This window comes from Poromitra crassiceps, assembly GCF_964638095.1.
Source record: "Poromitra crassiceps genome assembly, chromosome: 20".
NCBI classification, from domain to species: domain Eukaryota; kingdom Metazoa; phylum Chordata; class Actinopteri; order Beryciformes; family Melamphaidae; genus Poromitra; species Poromitra crassiceps.
Window position 1 is genome coordinate 15,107,364 of NC_139637.1, and position 17,925 is coordinate 15,125,288.

A 17,925-nucleotide genomic window follows, 5' to 3' on the forward strand; every position below is an offset into this window, starting at 1 on the left:
GGACAGACCCCATATGAGACCTGAACAGCCCGGAGGCGTACAAACAGCCTCACGTGTATTTATGTATCATATAATGAGGATATGGAGCGCGGCGTGACTGAAAAAGTGTTATTTACAGAGCGCATGGAGCTTGCCCCGTATGCTCCCGTTATAGCCTGTTTGAGGAGTGTACTCGGTGCGACAGATCTTCAGTGGGGATCCGAATGAAACCAAAGGTATTTGGGTGGGTAAAACATAATATTTTAAGCTGGAAATGAGGACCGTGGTGTAAAAAACTGAAATTCTCCTTTAAAGCAAAATTGGGATTCCAAAAAAGTAATAAAAAGCAGTGAGACAGGAGAGAGAAACAAAAGGGGCCACTATATATATATATATATATATATGAATAAATGGAAAAGAACTGACAGTCATACATGTCCACGCGTGGGCATGTATGGCTATGGCTGTTCATATAACTGATTCCCTTGCATTTATTGATGATGTGACTATACTGACAATGGCAGCAGGATGAATTCTGACATGTTTCTGGCAATATTATCTTCTCATATTCAACCAAATGCTTCAGAACTCATTGTGGATGATTATGTTAGTTTGTCCAATTACTTTTGCCCCCTTAAACAATCAAATCATCATCATGGCGATGATGTCATGGCGATATTGTTCTATCATATCTATGTTGAAGTTCTCTTCTCTCTGTGTCGTCTAGACTATTTACTGGAATGTGTAAATGGAATAGGAACAGACTACAGAGGGACAAAGACCAATACAAGATCGGGAAAGACATGTCAGCGATGGGCTGACATGCACATCCCCCGGTATTGTGTTTTCATGTCATGTCATGTTCTGTCATGCCATTCTATCATGTGATGTGATGTGATATAAGATGTAATATGCCATGTCCTGTGTATCATATCATGTCATCACATACCAAACTGTACCATACCACATCAGCATCATACATCACATCAATCACCTCATATTGCACATGACATCATTGTATGTGATATTATATCACATTGTGTTACATCATACCTTACCTCAACTCACATTATATTCCATGTGATGTGACTGCTGCAGCATCACCCCAGAGACCCATCCTAGAGCAGACCTGAAGTCCAACTTCTGCAGGAACCCAGATAGAGATACGCAGGGACCCTGGTGTTACACCACCGATCCCAACACCCGCTGGGAGCCCTGCAACGTGCCACACTGCAGTGGTAAGTTTTATTTTGTGGCTGATAGGCGAGGGTAGGGGGTGTAGATGAAGTAAGATAGATAGAGCCTTGATGGATGAATCAATGGATGGATATGGATAAATACGGTTCACTGTAAAGGATTTCCACTCTAGCCCTGATGGCACGCTTCCATGACCTAAAATATTCTTGCCTCCCTGTTTGTTAATGTCGTTTTTCATTGTGGTTTCATCTCCAGTTGGGCTGAAAACCATCTAATGTATTATGCAATCAATGTGTGAAAGGACCTGTAAAATACATTCTGTTAAATTCTTGTAAAGTGGCACATCTGAAAAAAGAAAATCCCTGATATTCCCATGACTTCCGAATACCTGGGTTAGATATATGCACTCATTTAGCATTTGGACAGTTGTAGTGATAACAAGTGACTGAATTACAGCTCTGTCATGTATTCACTATGGATGGATACACGGTACACCCCACACAGGCACGCACGCACATGCACGCACACACATGCGCACGCACACACACACACACCCATGCAAACTGGACCCCCCCCCCCCCCCCCCTCCTTCCCGGTTATAAAGCCGGCTCTGCCTCCCTGTCAGTCTGCTTGGCTGCTGACCGTCCAACATGGAGCTTATCCTCCTTTTGACGTTGTTTGGGTACCTTGGTAAAGATTTTTCACTTTGCATTTTGCACGGTATGTCCTCATCACAGAGTGGAATTCTGTAAAAAAAAAAAAAAATCCGCCAAATGTCATCTTCAGCAGGAACAGGGTCTGCAGCTCCTGCTGGCAGCGTGAAATGGTGCGTGAAGTCGGTCCAAGAGATGAGAAAATGTACAGACCTGATGGCCAAAGCCCCTGTGTTCACCTGTGTGAGAAAAGCCAACTCTCTAGAATGCATCCAGGCAATTAAGGTGAGCAACTATCCAGCATATTATCCATAATATAATGTTCTATTAAATTACTTATCCATAATATAATGTTCTATTAGATCATTATCAACATATTATCCATAATAATGTTCCATTATATAATAATTGTGTAATAGGCTAATATAGGCTAGTATTGTCTTGTCCATAATATATTTTTTAAATGCGCTCCATAGCTACCCAATACATTTTTAACATGCTTAATGTGCCTCTAGTCTTTCTTCAATTTTGATTGTTTTTTTAGCAATACACAAAACAAAAATCTTGAATGTATCCACAATATAGCCTAGAACATTGTCATTTAATTTCTTTTTAATACACTGCACTGTCTACTGCTAATATCCAATCATAAACACTTTTGTCCAATAAATCCTAGCCATAGGGCCCTATTCTCCCACAGGCCTTCGGCGCTAAAACGGGCCTTAGGGCAGGTTCACACCAGCCTTGTTTAGTCCGGTCTATCGGACCTTTCCCCTTTAGTACGGTCCATAGGGTCGGTGTGAACGCTCCTACTCGAACTCTGGTGCGGACTAAAAACCGCGCTCTGGTTCGCCTGTGAGAGGTGGTCTCGTTCCGCTCTTAAGCTAACTCTGGAGCGGCCCATTTCTGGTGTGAACCCCACCCGGACTAGTCAGAGGAAGCACGTGGTTTTTTGTGTTGATTTTTTTTGGTTATTTCCTGTTTTGGAAGCTCCCGCTGAAGAAGAAGCTGCTTGCTAGCTGTAGCAGTTAGCTAGTTTATCTCGTCTCCTTATCAGCAACATCACAAACAGACAAAAATGACTAGTGGCATGGTTTGTTTACTTTTGCCCCGACAAATTGTATGGCCAATCCACGTTATTTCTGGCGGCCATGATGCTTCCTTCTGCTGTCGTCTTCCCCCGTTACGTCTAGCTTGACACAACACAGCCCGTCTAATGTACCCGTCTGTAAACGGTGCAGCTGAGCTTATAAATGCCGACTTGTTCAACGAGCAACAGGTTAGCGGATGTGATAGATAACATCATTAGGCTACATTCCCAAAACTATTGTTATTTTGTAACGAGCAAACTTTTAACGTCGGAGTTCAACAAGGAAATGCGATGCGAGGAGGCACCGGGAGGCACGCGCTGCAGTGCAGATTACCCCGCTAGCCGGGCGCTTCTCGCTCATACAGTGCAGAGTACTATCCAGGCAGCATCAAGCCAACAAGCGTAAACACACAGCTGCTCACGTTCTAGTCCAGATATTGCTCCCAGAATTATTTTACAGCGGAGCCTCACAAAAATAAGGTGGATAACAGAACGAGATTTCTGCCCACGTGACTTTGGTTGGTGTGGGCAGGACTAGTGGATTTTGGCCTTGTGAACGCAAAGGAACCAGCTGAAAAACGAAACAATGTATCATCCTCTTCTCTGGCCCGAACCAAGGACCCGGACTTTCTGGTGTGAACCCGACCTCAAACGCAAAAAACCGTGCCTTGCGCCTGCTTCGGGAAGATATCAATATGGCTTTACGCTGCCAAATGCGCTTTAGGCCGAATGGGCGTGGCGCAGTCCCAGAATGAGCCAGAGTGGGCATGTCGGCCTTAAATCTCGGCGTAATGATATCTTCCCACCTGACGTAAATTTAGCGCTTTGCGCTTTTGAAAACCAGGCCTATTCAGTGGGCCAGTTGCGCGGAGCGCTCCCCTCTGGCTCTCTCCCTCCCCTCTGGCTCTCTCCTCTGTCACCCTTCTCTGTGTCACTCTGTCCCTCTCTCCTCAGTCTGACAGGCACAATACGACTGTCTCTCTCTGACTCCCTTGCTCAGACAGACACAACACACGTCCTATAGGAAATAGCAGTTGTAAGTTCACTGCCTGTGAATGTCCCAGCATGCAATTGGGTACTCCATTTCGCTACTAAATAGCAACCAAATGAGGCGAAGAAATAGATATAAAAGGTTGATCTAAAATAATGTGTAATGGTAACACAGCCTGCAATTGTAGAACATTTCAATATTGGACCAAATAAAACATCGAAATTAAAACACCACCCTAAGTGAAACATATATGTCCTCCTGGGCATATATATCTCTTGTAGATTTAACGTGATTTAGATAAGTGTCAGCGGAACGCGCTTCGGAACGCGCTTCTACTGTCATGTGCTATACTGTGATGTCCGCTCCAATAACTTGGCCCTACTTCACATTTAGTTTTACAATAAAAACACATTTATGCAATGATTTACATAATGTAGGGTATATTTATGTGCATCATCCTTCCTGCAGCAGGCGAGAGAAAATTATGGCCCCTATCGTTGCATCGGCGCAGTTTCTAGGCCGAGCGGCAGGCGCAGATCAAAGCAGTGGGCGTGGAAAGGCGCACTTGATATCGTCGTGCTGGCGCTAGATGCAGCCCAAAGCATTACAACCACGCCTTTTAGGCGTAAAATTATGCACCGTCATGCTCATTGGATAAGTGCAATAAACGAATCGCACGCTTGCCTTTTTAGCTCCAATTCCAGTGATCCCGCAAAACCAGACGAAAGCCAAACGCTCTGCCCCCCCCCCCCTCCCTTCATCCAGCCTGTCTGTCTGCATTATAGGCTATTATTCCATATTATTATGCTTCTCAAACCAATCTAACTGCAGTTTCAATACTGCAAGCATGTAAATACGCTACACTATAGCAAGATCAAAGTGAAAATAATGTTCTATGCATCAGCTAGAAAAATATAGCCTATTAGATTGGTGAAAGTTTGTCCAGAAAGATATCATTTTCTCTCGCCTGCTGCAGGAAGGATGATGCACATAAATATACCCTACATTATGTCAAGTCATTGCATAAATGTGTTTTTATTGTAAAACTAAATGTGAAATAGGGCCAAGTTATTGGAGGGACATCACAGTATAGCAGATGCCATTAGAAGCGCGTTCCGCTGTTACTTCTCTAAATCACGTTAACTCGACAAGGGGTATATATAGGCCCAGGAGGACATATATGTTTCACATAGGGTGGTGTTTTCATTTCGAGGTTTTATTTGGTCCAATATTGAAATGTTGACAATGGCAGGCTGTGTTACCATTACACATTAATTTAGAACTACCTTTTATATCTATTTTGGCTCATTTGGTGGCTATTTAGTAGCGAAATGAAGAAACACAATGCATGCTGGGAACTCAGAGAGAGAGAGAGAGAAGGGTGACAGAGAAGAAGCAGTGAAGGCACAGAATAGGCCTGCTTTACAAAAGCGCAAAGCGCTAAATGTAGGCCAGGTCCCAAGATATCACTAGGCTGGTATTTAGCGCTGACACGCCCACTTTGGGACTGCGCCACGCCCATTCGGCCTAAAGCGCATTTGGCAGCCTAAAGCCTATTGCTATCTTGCCGAAACAGGCGCAAGGCACGTTTTTTTGCGGTTAAGGCCCGTAATAGCGCCGATGGCCTGTGGGAGAATAGAGCCCAAGATCTTTCTGGACAAACTTTCACCAATCTAATATGCTATATTTTTCTAGCTGATGCATTTAGAACATTCTTTTCACTTTGATCTTGCTAGTGTAGGGTATTTACATGCTTGCAGTATTTAAACTGCAGTTAGATTGGTTTGAGAAGCATCATAATATGGAATAATAGCCGATATATGGAGACAGACAGACGGGATGAAGGGAGGGGGGGGGGGAAGCAGAGGCTTGGGTTTGTCTGGTTTTACTGGACCACTGGAATTGGAGCTTAAAAGGCAAGCTTGTGATTCGTTTATTGCACTTATCCAATGAACTGAAGGTGCATAATTTTACGCTTAAAAGGCGTGGTTGTAATGCGTTAGGCTGAGTGGAGCGCCAGCACCAAGATATCAAGTGCGCTGGTCCACGCCCACTGATCAGCGCTGCGCCAGGCGCTGGGCCTAGAAACTACGGCGATGCAACGATAGGGGCCATACTCTTTTGCATGTAATATTCAGCTCCCAGGGCCAGATTGTGATGGTTTCTTATACGCTATAATAGTGGGATGTCTCAGCCACACTGACAGGGCCTGGGATGTTGTTCTAATCTTGTCAATATCATCGTTTAAAACAAATGACCACACTTTGCAAGACTTTTAACAAGGCACTTGGACCTTATTGACGCTCCCTTCACCTGCCACTTCTTCTTAGCCATAGCCGTTGTCCTGCAAACTGTCAGGAACAAACTGATCAATTATTAGTCAGTTGCATCGATGGAGCAAATGTTTTCATTGGCTATCTGATTCCTGACAAAACATGATGTATTCTATGTATAGACCTACATTGCCTATTTGACTGTTGGAGTGATACTACATCATGGCACTATCATGTTTGGTGTTCAGGAATGACAGCTCTCTTACTCTAACAGGCTGGAGATGCAGATGCCATCACTCTGGATGGAGGAGATGTCTACACGGCTGGACTGAACCCCTACGACCTGCAGCCCATTATTGCTGAGGACTATGGCTCCAGTAGGTTCAATCATTAGTATCAGCTTTACTGATGCAGTCAAACACTCTTTGAGGGACAGTCAGTGCTGCTTCCAATAAGACCTTGTTATGATGGAGAGGAACTTTTGCATTTTTGCATGAATATTTTAACTATTCTCTCACTGTCCCACCTCTTCTCATGTGACCAGCTTCAGACACCTGTTACTATGCTGTTGCTGTGGTAAAGAAGGGGACTACATTTACTTTCAATGATCTCCATGGGAAGAAATCCTGCCACACCGGGCTGGGGAAGTCTGCAGGCTGGAATATCCCCATAGGAACTCTGGTGTCTATGAATCAAATTCAGTGGGCAGGCATTGAAGACAAACCTCTGGAGGAGGGTGAGCTAACTTGTCTAGCGAGGCTGGGCGATATGGTTGAAATCAATATCACAATAATAATTAGATATAAAATTTAAGCTGCAAGCAGCATTGATCAGGCCCTCGCACCTCCGTGCACGGGGCGTTACTTTTCACTTCCTGTGTCCACTATGCGGCACTAGAGAAGACCCAATGATCATGTTGATGTACTGTATCATGTATAGATGACACCATGTAAACTTCATGTTAAATCACAATTTTTGTCACATAAGGCAGAGTTCCTGTTGCCAGTAGGTGGTGCTATGACTATGACTCAATATTGGCATGTGGGTGTAAAAAAGAAGAAGAGGACCACCTTCCCAGATAAATGAAAGAGAGAGGAAAAAAGTCAATGAAATGATGTATTTTAATAGGAAGTTTTTGATCTATGTAATTCTTGAGGACATTTAGATGTAAAAATAAATAAATAACTAGCTGTAATCACACTTTCTTTTTCATATATTTGGCAATACTGCCTCTGTGGCCCACTACACGGTGCTCCGAGGCCCACCAGCGGGCCACGACCCAGTGGTTGAGAATAGCTGGGCTAACACACAGACATTCAAGACAGTAAAAAGAAAGTGCAGTAATCGCAGAGGAATATAGTTGTGTCATCACCATGTCACTGAAACATCACAATATGGAATACTGTGTAGCTAGTGCTCCAAGCAAACAAATGTCATCTGATATTGGTCTTGGTTGCCAGTTGTGTGTGAGAATTACAAATGTAATGTAATGTCCTAAGAACCCTAAAATAACACCTGATAATTTCCCCTTTTGTTTCTTTATTTTTTTTAGCGGTGAGCGAATTCTTTTTGGCCAGCTGTGTCCCGGGAGCACCACAGGGTTCCAAACTATGTCAGCTGTGCAAGAATGACTGTTCCAGATCCCGGAGTGAGCCTTACTATGACTATGGAGGAGCCTTCCTGTGAGTTTCAGTCTTTTAGCCCACCATAATCTCAGCATACTATAAAGTATATTGCCATAATCTCTGCATACTATAAAGTATATTGCCATAGTATCATTATACTATAAAGTATATTGCCATAATCTCTGCATACTGTAAAGTATATTGCCATAATCTCATCATACTATAAAGTATATTGCCATAATATCATCATACTATAAAGTATATTTCCATAAATCATCATACTATAAAGTATATTGCCATAATCTCTGCCATAATATCATCATACTATAAAGTATATTGGCATAATATCATCATATTATAAAGTATATTGCCATAATATCATCATACTATAAAGTAAATTGCCATAATATCATCATACTATAAAGTATATTGCCATAATCTCTGCATACGATAAAGTATATTGCCATAATCTCATCATACTATAAAGTATATTGCCATAATCTCATCATACTATAAAGTATATTGCCATAATATCATCATACTATAAAGTATATTGCCATAATCTCTGCATACTATAAAGTATATTGCCATAATCTCTGCATACTATGAAGTATATTGCCATAATATCATCATACTATAAAGTATAAAGCAGAGGAGAGAAGCGCTTCTGTTTGGAGAGTGATAATTCCAATAAGGTGCTCTTTGGAGAGAGGTGCCATAGCCACTTCTAATAAAGGCTTTTTAATCATATGTATCTAACCCCCCAATTCCAACCCTTTGATGCTGAGTGCCAAGCAGGGAGGCAAAGGGGTCCTATTTTTATAGTCTTTGGTATGACTCGGCCGGGGATCGAACTCACAACCTCCCAGTCTCAGGGCGGACACTCAAACCCTAAGGCCACTGAGCTGGTATATCGCTGCATACTATAAAGTATATTGCCATAATCTCTGCATACTATAAAGTATATTACCATAATCTCTGCATACTATAAAGTATATTGCCATAATCTCTGCATACCCCCCCTCTGCATACACCCCCAAGACACCCCTCCACATCTCCGGACAACCCATAACCACCACAGACACATACAAATTCCTGGGCACCCACATCAGCAACACACTCAAATGGGACAATAACACCGGTCACATAATCAAAAAGGCCAATCAAAGACTTTTTCACCTCCGGCAGCTCAAAAAATTCAAAGTAAAATCCAATCTGCTCCTCCAGTTCTATACAGCCATACTAGAAAGCATCCTCACCTCATCCATAACCATCTGGTACGGCAACCTGGACAGTAACTCACGCAACAAACTCCAACGAATAATAAAAAAAGCTTCAAAAATTATAGGTACCCCACTCCCATCACTGGACACTCTCTACCACAAACGGACAATCACACGAGCACAAAAAATAGTTTCTGACCCATCTCACCCAGCCAATCACCTGTTCCAACTGTTGCCCTCTGGACGGCGCTTCAGATCACTTTCCACCAAAACAACACGATTCAAAAACAGTTTTCTTCCCACTGCCATCAGGTTTCTGAACTCCACTCACCTCTGAAACCTCACTGCATACCTCTCCAGCAATGTATATGTTGAATGTTCTGTATTTATGTTGTCATATGTCTGTCTATGTACTGTAATGTCTCATGCTGACACATATTCATGTGCCTAACAATTGCTGTACCGAAAGCAAATTCTGCCGACTTGTTGTGCAGTCCTTAATAAATGAATCTGAATCTGAATACTATAAAGTATATTGCCATAATCTCTGCATACTATAAAGTATAAAGCAGAGGAGAGAAGCGCTTCTGTTTGGAGAGTGATAATTCCAATAAGGTGCTCTTTGGAGAGAGGTGCCATAGCCACTTCTAATAAAGGCTTTTTAATTTTTCCACAATAAGAGTGCCTTGGTTCCCCTTTTTTCTTTGAAAATACTATAAAGTATATTGCCATAATCTCTGCATACTATAAAGTATATTGCCATAATCTCTGCATACTATAAAGTATATTGCTGCTAAAATAATATGAATATTATTATTATTATTATTAATAATAATAATAATAATAACAACCTCCTCAAATGTTGATGCATCTGTGTGTTGCTCTGACAGGTGTTTGAAGGAGGGAGCTGGAGAAGTGGCTTTTGTCAAGCACCTCACTGTTCCTGGTCAGTACCAACAGGATGACTGCAGATATAATATTGACTCGTACCTTTGATTTAAAAAATATATACATTTAGCAGCTGCCAGGCATATACTGTACATGCAACTGTGAAGAAGATTATTGCTGTGAAAGAGCAACCAACCTCAGTCTCATTTATGCAACAGGATTAGGGCCACATGTTCTGAGATTAATCTCTTATTCTGAAAAGTAAGTCAGAGATCTGAGAATAAGGTTAGTTGAGTTTGAAGTTACACTTTCCCCCAATTGTACTTGGCCAATTTCCCCCTGCTGCCCGGGTCGTTGCTCCGCCCCCTCTGCTAGAAGTTACACTTCTGAAAATTAAACAGATAATTCAATTCTGACTCTAATTTGTTGCAAGTTTTGACTGTTACACTTTCACAGATTCAGAGAAGGCCAACTATGAGCTGCTCTGCAAGGATGGCAGCAGAGCACCCATCGACAGCTACAAGGCCTGCCACCTGGCCAAGGTACCAGCCCACGCTGTGGTCAGCCGCAAGGACGCAAACGTGGAGTTAATCTACACCAGCCTCACCGCCGTCACAGTAAGATACAGCTGATCCGTCCAGATACATAAGGATGAATATTTATACAGCAGGAGCAAGTTGTAGACTTGACTGCCAGACACACAGAGTATACCATTTACTAATAATGTTTCATCTCATCTATCTCATGTTTCAAGCACTTTTCAGACTTTTTTTAAATGAATTTCAATGCTCACACCATGATCCAACGTCTTTCGTGTCTTTTAGGGCTTTGACCTGTTCTCCTCTGCTAGCTATCCCGGGGCCAAGAACCTGATGTTCAAGGACTCAACAGAGAAGCTGGTCAAGCTGCCCCCAAACACAGACTCCTTCCTGTATTTAGGTGCTGAATACATGAGCATCATCCGCTCCCTGAAGAAAGGTATGGCACGCACGCACACACACACATACGTGCACACACACACACCCGCGCGCGCGCACACACACACACACACACACACACCCGTCTAGCAGCCATTGTCTTACGGTTGTCTCCTTTGATTTGTCTTAGAGCCAGCTGCGACTCCATCAACTGCCATTAAGTGGTGCCCTGTGGGTCGCGCTGAGACAACAAAGTGCGACGCGTGGAGCATCAATAGCATGGACGACGACTTCGCCATCAAGATCGAATGCCAGCCTGCCGCTTCAGTGGAAGAATGCTTGAAGAAGATTATGGTAACACAATCTCTGATAGCAATATGGGAATCCGTAGCTTGGATCTTTTGCTCTATTTAATGCAGTAGCCATGTCTGATGATCTGTGGTCTTCGTTCTCCTGCTCCCAGCGTAAAGAGGCTGATGCGATGGCGGTGGATGGAGGACAGGTGTATACAGCTGGGAAGTGTGGTCTGGTCCCTGCCATGGTGGAGCAGTATAATGGAGGTTTGAGTGTATGGCATGCAAACAGATTTTATAGATATTGTACCTGTTCTAAATTATGACCAATATTTTCTCCTATGCTCTCCACAGACCTGTGCAGCACCTCTGGAATTGGTAAATACCTTCCTCTATTTGTATTTTAAAATACCTTTTCTAATATTAATTAACTTTTATGTGGAATATATATATATATATATATATATATATATATATATATTCTACATAATATATATATATATATTCCACATAAAAGTTATATATATATATATATAAAAGTTAATAAATATATATATATATATATATATATATATATATATATATATATATATATATATATACATACAATGTAGAATGTAATGTATAACAATCATTTTTTTTCATGCACTTCCACTCTTCCATCACGTGTTTCCACTGGCTCAGCCTCGTCTTACTATGCTGTGGCGGTGGTGAAGAAGGGTACTGTGACGAGCTGGGATGCCCTGCGGGGCAAGATGTCTTGTCACACCGGCATAGGCAGAACCGCCGGCTGGAACATCCCCATGGGTCTGATCCACAAAAAGACTCGGAACTGCGACTTCAGTAAGTAACTGTACCACACCGTGAGTATTCAAGGATCAGGCTGGTGGGTTTTTTAATACATTTCTTACTGTCAACAAATCCTATGAAAATCACAAAATCAGCTATTTGTTTTTCTAACAAGTCTCATCCATGTAGCAGCAGATGTGCAATAAAGCCACGTCCCAGTAGCCATAGAGCTATGTGCCCCTATCGTTGCATCGGCCTAGTTTCTACGCCGAGCGCCTGGCGCAGTGGGCGTGGACCAGCGCACTTGATATCTTGGTCTTGGCGCTACACGCAGCCTAAAGCATTACAACCACGCCTTTTAAGCGTAAAATTATGCACCGTCATGCTCATTGGATAAGTGCAATAAACGAATCGCACGCTTGCCTTTTAAGCTCCAATTCCAGTGGTCCAGCAAAACCAGACAAAAGCCAAGCGCTCTGCCCCCCCCCCCTCCCTTCATCCAGTCTGTCTGTCTCCATATATAGGCTATTATTCCATATTATTATGCTTCTCAAACCAATCTAACTGCAGTTTAAATACTGCAAGCATGTGAATACGCTACACTATAGCAAGATCAAAGTGAAAAGAATGTTCTAAAGGCATCAGCTAGAAAAATATAGCCTATCCCTATATGATGAGATTAGTAGATTGGTGAAAGTTTGTCCAGAAAGATATCGTTTTCTCTCCCCTGCTAGGATGGTAGGATATGCACATAAATATAGCCTACATTATGTAGTCATTGCATAAATGTGTTTTTATTGTAAAACTAAAATGTGAAGTAGAGCCAATTTATTGGAGCGGACATCACAGTAGGACATGACAGAAGCGCGTTACGCTGTCACTTATCTAAATCACGTTAAATCGACAAGGGACATATATAGGCCCAGGATGACATATAGGTTTCACATAAGGTGGTGTTTTCATTTCGATGTTTTATTTGGTCCAATATTGAAATGTTCTGCAGGTTGTGTTACCATTAAACATTATTTAAATCGACCTTTATATCTATTTCGGCTCATTTGGTTGCTATTTAGTAGCGAAATGGAGAAGCCCATTGCATGCTGGGACATGCCAGGCAGTGAACTTACAACTGCTTTTTCCTATGGGATGTGTGTTGTGTCTGTCTGAGCGAGGGAGTCAGAGAGAGACAGTCATATTGTGCCTGTCAGACTGAGGAGAGAGGGAGAGAGTGACACAGAGAAGGGTGCCAGAGGGGAGCGCTCCGCGCAACTGGCGCACTGAATAGGCCTGGTTTTCAAAAGCGCTGAGCGCTAAATTTACGCCAGGTGGGAAGATATCATTAAGGCCATATTTAAGGCCGACATGCCCATTCTCGCCCATTCTGGGACTGCGCCACGCCCATTCGGCCTAAAGCGCATTTGGCAGCGTAAAGCCATATTGATATCTTCCCGAGGCAGGCGCAAGGCACGTTTTTTTGCGTTTAAGGCCCGTTTTAGCGCCGAAGGCCTGTGGGAGAATAGGGCCCATATTGTATATTTAAAAAATACATACAAATAAATACACATTTTAATTCAAAAGCCATGCCGTTGCACAAGATCTACTGTATCCTCCTGTGTCACCACTGTGTGACAGGTGTTGGAGGGCACACTATCTCATGCCTTCTGGTTCTGCCCTTTACTAACAGGGTTCTGGGCCAAAATATTTGATTGCTACTCTAAGGCAGTGGTTCTAAAAAAAAATTACACGAAGGACCCCTAAAATGACAAAAATTAGACCACGGACCCCCATTTGATAGGATTTTGTCCCACGGACCCCCATATAATAAGATTGATGCTTTTAGATGTTTTATTACAGACAGTGTATAAAACCCATGACCAAAATAGCCATTGTGTTGCTTATGAATGGAATTATAGCAAAAATAAATTACTCCCCTTTTGGCTGGGGACCCCCTGGAACCTCCCAAGGACCCCGGTCGGACCTCCATTTGAGAACCACTGCTCCAAGGCCTACAAAATAAGCCTGCAACTGGAGGCGGAACTCGCAATATTCGGATGCTCGGAGTCCTCTCTGAACTTCCCTACAGCTTTGCAGCAATCTCTGACACTCGGGACAACTGTCGCCAAAAAACTTATTCTGAAGCAATGGAAGTCCTCCTCTTCACCTTCTTTTCACATGTGGCTGATGGACATGATCTCTGTTATACAGATGGCGCAGCGCTGATCAGTGGGCGTGGACCAGCGCACTTGATATCTTGGTGTTGGCGCTACACGCAGCCTAAAGCATTACAACCATGCCTTTCAAGCGTAAAATTATGCACCGTCTGCTCATTGGATAAGTGCAATAAACGAATCACACGCTTGCCTTTTAAGCTCCAATTCCAGTGGTCCAGTAAAACCAGACAAAGCCAAGCGCTCTGCTCCCCCCCCCCTCCCTTCATCCCGTCTGTCTGTCTCCATATATAGGCTATTATTCCATATTATTATACTTCTCAAACCAATCTAACTGCAGTTTAAATACTGCAAGCATGTAAATACGCTACACTATAGCAAGATCGAATGTTCTAATCAGCTAGAAAAATATAGCCTATCCCTATATGATGAGATTAATTAGATTGGTGAAAGTTTGTCCAGAAAGATATCGTTTTCTCTCCTCTGCTGCAGGTAGGATGATGCACATAAATATAGCCTACATTATGTAAAGTCATTGCAGAAATGTGTTTTTATTGTAAAACTAAAATGTGAAGTAGAGCCAATTTATTGGAGCGGACATCACAGTAGGACATGACAGTAGAAGCGCGTTACGCTGTCACTTATCTAAATCACATTAAATCGACGAGGGATATATATATAGCCCCAAGATGACATATATGTTTCACATAGGGTGGTGTTTTCAATGTTTTATTTGGTCCAATATTGAAATGTTCTACAATTGCAGGTTGTGTTACCATTACACATTATTTAGATCTACCTTTATATCTATTTCGGCTCATTTGGTTGCTATTTAGTAGCGAAATGGAGTAGCACAATGCATGCTGGGACATGCCAGGCAGTGAACTTACAACTTCTTTTTCCTATGGGACGTGTGTTGTGTCTGTCTGAGCGAGGGAGTCAGAGAGAGAGAGAGAAGGGTGACAGAGGAGATGAGAGGCAGAAGAGCGCTCCTCGCAACTGGCGCACTGAATAGGCCTGGTTTTCAAAAGCGCAAAGCGCTAAATTTACGCCAGTTGGGAAGATATCATTAGGCCGGCATTTAAGGCCGAAACGCCCATTCTCGCCCATTCAGGGAGTGCGCCACGCCCATTCAGCGTAAAGCGCATTTACCAGCCTAAAGCCATGTTGATATCTTCCCGAGACAGGCGCAAGGCACGTTTTTTAGCGCCGAAGGCCCGTTTTAGTGCCGAAGGCCTGTGGGAGAATAGGGGCCTGTGTGTTGGCTAAAAGGGGGACGGTGATGGAGGTGGGGGGGGGGGGGGGGGGGGGGGGTGGGGGGGGGGGGGGGGGGGTTCAAATGCAGGCTAGAGTGGGCTGCCCCCTGCCACCCTGCATTTCAGAAATTTGCATATGTGGTGGCAGCTATAGAGACACTGCAAAACACGTCATCATTTCTCGTCAGGTAGAAATAGTTTTGTGGGGTTTTACAGGGATTTGGACAGTTTTATTTTTAGATAATGTCAAAAGATTATTTCAGTACACTTCCTCCAACGGAGAGGGAAAGGTACATCGAGAAAATTAACTCAGTTGGCCTGGAGCAGTGTCCCTTTTCATTGCCCAAACAACGCTGGATAAAGGTCTCATTATGCTTTCCACATCAGCGAGGAACGCGAGTGTCCGCGCGGAAAAGTGACGTCAAATCAGCAGACACGCCCCTCCGCAAGGCTCCGTGCGGACGGTTTTCGACCGGCCGTGCGCACGGCGAATTTTGTAACTACGCGGACGCGGACGGGCGGACAAAGTGGAGTTTTCAAGACTCGCGCTCAATTCCGCCTGCAGAAACCCACACAGAGTATACAAGCTCCACGCGTTTCCTCGTCGGATTCCGTGTCTCTCATTTCCGTGCGGCCGGCCAAAGCGTCAAGCATAATCCAGGCTTAAATGATCCCACACAGTGGCCTGAAGTGAAATACTATGACATGAGCTTTTAGGCATGTTTAAATTAATGAAAACAACGCTGATGTAACGTCAGACAGATGGCATCAGATGCGCTGGCGTTCGCCTATGTCACGTAGTTGCACACAAAGATCATATACAGTATATGGAAGATGAACACTCCAACTTACTTCCTAGAAGTTCCTAAATCCACATTTTCTTCTCGCGAATGCTCAATGGCTTCCTTGTTTTGCTAGGGAGTACAAAACAACTTTAATTGGCGATTTTTTACATTTGTCTACATTTACATTTGTCTGCGCAGCCCACCACACAACAGCTTTTAGCTATGTTTAATTAAATTTAAATTTAAATAAAAAAAATTAATAAAAAAAATTAAATTAAAATTTATTTAAATGACGCTGGTGAATGGGAGTGAATGGGAGTGAACGGAGCGATTTCCCCCGTGATGGGCGTGGCCTATTTCATGCAGTGTCTCTATTGGGAATTTGCGCTTGTTTAAATGGAAACAATGTCTTTGTGAGCTGTATTTAAAGGTGTTTAGCTGACAGAAGAGCCAAGACTTCAGCTTTGAAGGAGAAAGGGAATGTGGGAAGTGGTGTTAATGGGAGGATGAAAACACCAGACGTATCCTTTAAGCTCCTTGTCTTGCACATCTGTAAGTGTAACACCAATACACTGACTTTGTCCCCTTCTCTCTTCAGCTCAGTATTTCAGTGAAGGCTGCGCCCCCGGAGCAAGCGCCACCTCCAAGTTCTGTGCTCGTTGTATCGGTAGTGGCAAAGCTATGGGAGATGAATTCAAGTGCAAAGCAAGCGCTCAAGAGCAGTACTATGGCTATGCTGGGGCCTTTAGGTAGGGAGCGCCTTTTTTCTTTCTTTATTTTTTTACGTGAAATACGCTTCCAGAGCCCACTAACCCATTGATACCTGATGCAGCATTTGCATGTATATGCCTCATTTGTGTGTGTGTAGACCGCGAACCGCGTCATGCGGTTCGCAGCCATAAAGGGATACACACACAAATGCTGCATCAGGTATCAATGGGCTAATGGCCACTCCTTCACAATCGTGTATTTGTTGTGAATACTATCATTATAGATGTCTCGTCCAGGGAGGTGGAGATGTCGCCTTCATCAAACACACAACCATTGGAGACAACAGTGATGGTAAGAGACTGCCATTTAGCTCTATGCATCTTCCTCTCATGGGCGGATTAACCATATACAGTCTGGGCAACTGCTCAGGTGCACCAAGACTCCAGGGGCCTGTGCCATGAAACAAGATTACTGGCTTGGCGAGGTAACTTCAGGTTTAACCCTAGTTTTGCCATACCACGACGCTAGTTAACTTCTTATCGAGATAGATCACCATAGCAACTTATGCTCTGCGGCTAAACTGCTTTGTAGCAGGTTAAGTTCAGAGGATAAGATCAAAACCCATGAAAGACCCACCTTCTTACCAATCAGCTCTCTGGAAACAGCGAGTCACCATTCATATGGTCCCCATATGAAAAATACATTGCATTCAAATGAAAAAGAAAAAGAAAAAAGAAAAAAAAAGGCTCCTGTTGAATTAATCAAGGACTAAAGCCTTCCACTTGTTGCAGGCTACATTTAAATTAAGCCCTACTTACCACTTTGGAATATGTTTTTATATATTCATTTTTGTGCTCTCAAGTAGCCTAGATACGTTGTTTGACCCCGCTGATCGATTGCAGCTGAATGGTGAGTGGAGAAATATCACTAAAGCGGCATAAAAAGGTTACATAAGCGTCTCCAAAGCGCACGGTGCCGTGTGCGCAATGGAGCTGAGACTGACGTTGGGTTGGTCATACATGCTAGTGTTTTGCTGTCCATGCCGTGTGTGCGGTGTGTGTGTTTGTATGGTTTTGTATTGTTTATG

The 17,925-nt window shown here is 43.2% G+C and overlaps 2 protein-coding genes across 2 annotated transcripts in view; both read left to right on the forward strand.

The window, feature by feature from the left end:
- The window catches only part of LOC310794894 (tyrosinase-like), a gene marked incomplete at both ends in the record, with an annotated part of 47,830 nt that extends 46,379 nt beyond the window's left edge, over positions 1-1,451 (forward strand). Inside the window, 2 exons of the mRNA XM_083656934.1 lie at positions 1,078-1,217; positions 1,432-1,451. Of these exons, the coding sequence (XP_083513060.1) occupies positions 1,078-1,217; positions 1,432-1,451 (160 nt within the window). The remainder of the gene's footprint in view (positions 1-1,077; positions 1,218-1,431) is intronic.
- A 498-nt stretch (positions 1,452-1,949) lies between these two features.
- The window catches only part of LOC310794895 (serotransferrin-like), a gene marked incomplete at both ends in the record, with an annotated part of 42,961 nt that continues 26,985 nt past the window's right edge, over positions 1,950-17,925 (forward strand). Inside the window, 12 exons of the mRNA XM_083656935.1 lie at positions 1,950-2,114; positions 6,458-6,560; positions 6,728-6,919; positions 7,736-7,865; positions 9,922-9,977; positions 10,376-10,536; positions 10,744-10,897; positions 11,027-11,190; positions 11,300-11,402; positions 11,814-11,972; positions 16,726-16,876; positions 17,122-17,189. Of these exons, the coding sequence (XP_083513061.1) occupies positions 1,950-2,114; positions 6,458-6,560; positions 6,728-6,919; positions 7,736-7,865; positions 9,922-9,977; positions 10,376-10,536; positions 10,744-10,897; positions 11,027-11,190; positions 11,300-11,402; positions 11,814-11,972; positions 16,726-16,876; positions 17,122-17,189 (1,606 nt within the window). The remainder of the gene's footprint in view (positions 2,115-6,457; positions 6,561-6,727; positions 6,920-7,735; positions 7,866-9,921; positions 9,978-10,375; positions 10,537-10,743; positions 10,898-11,026; positions 11,191-11,299; positions 11,403-11,813; positions 11,973-16,725; positions 16,877-17,121; positions 17,190-17,925) is intronic.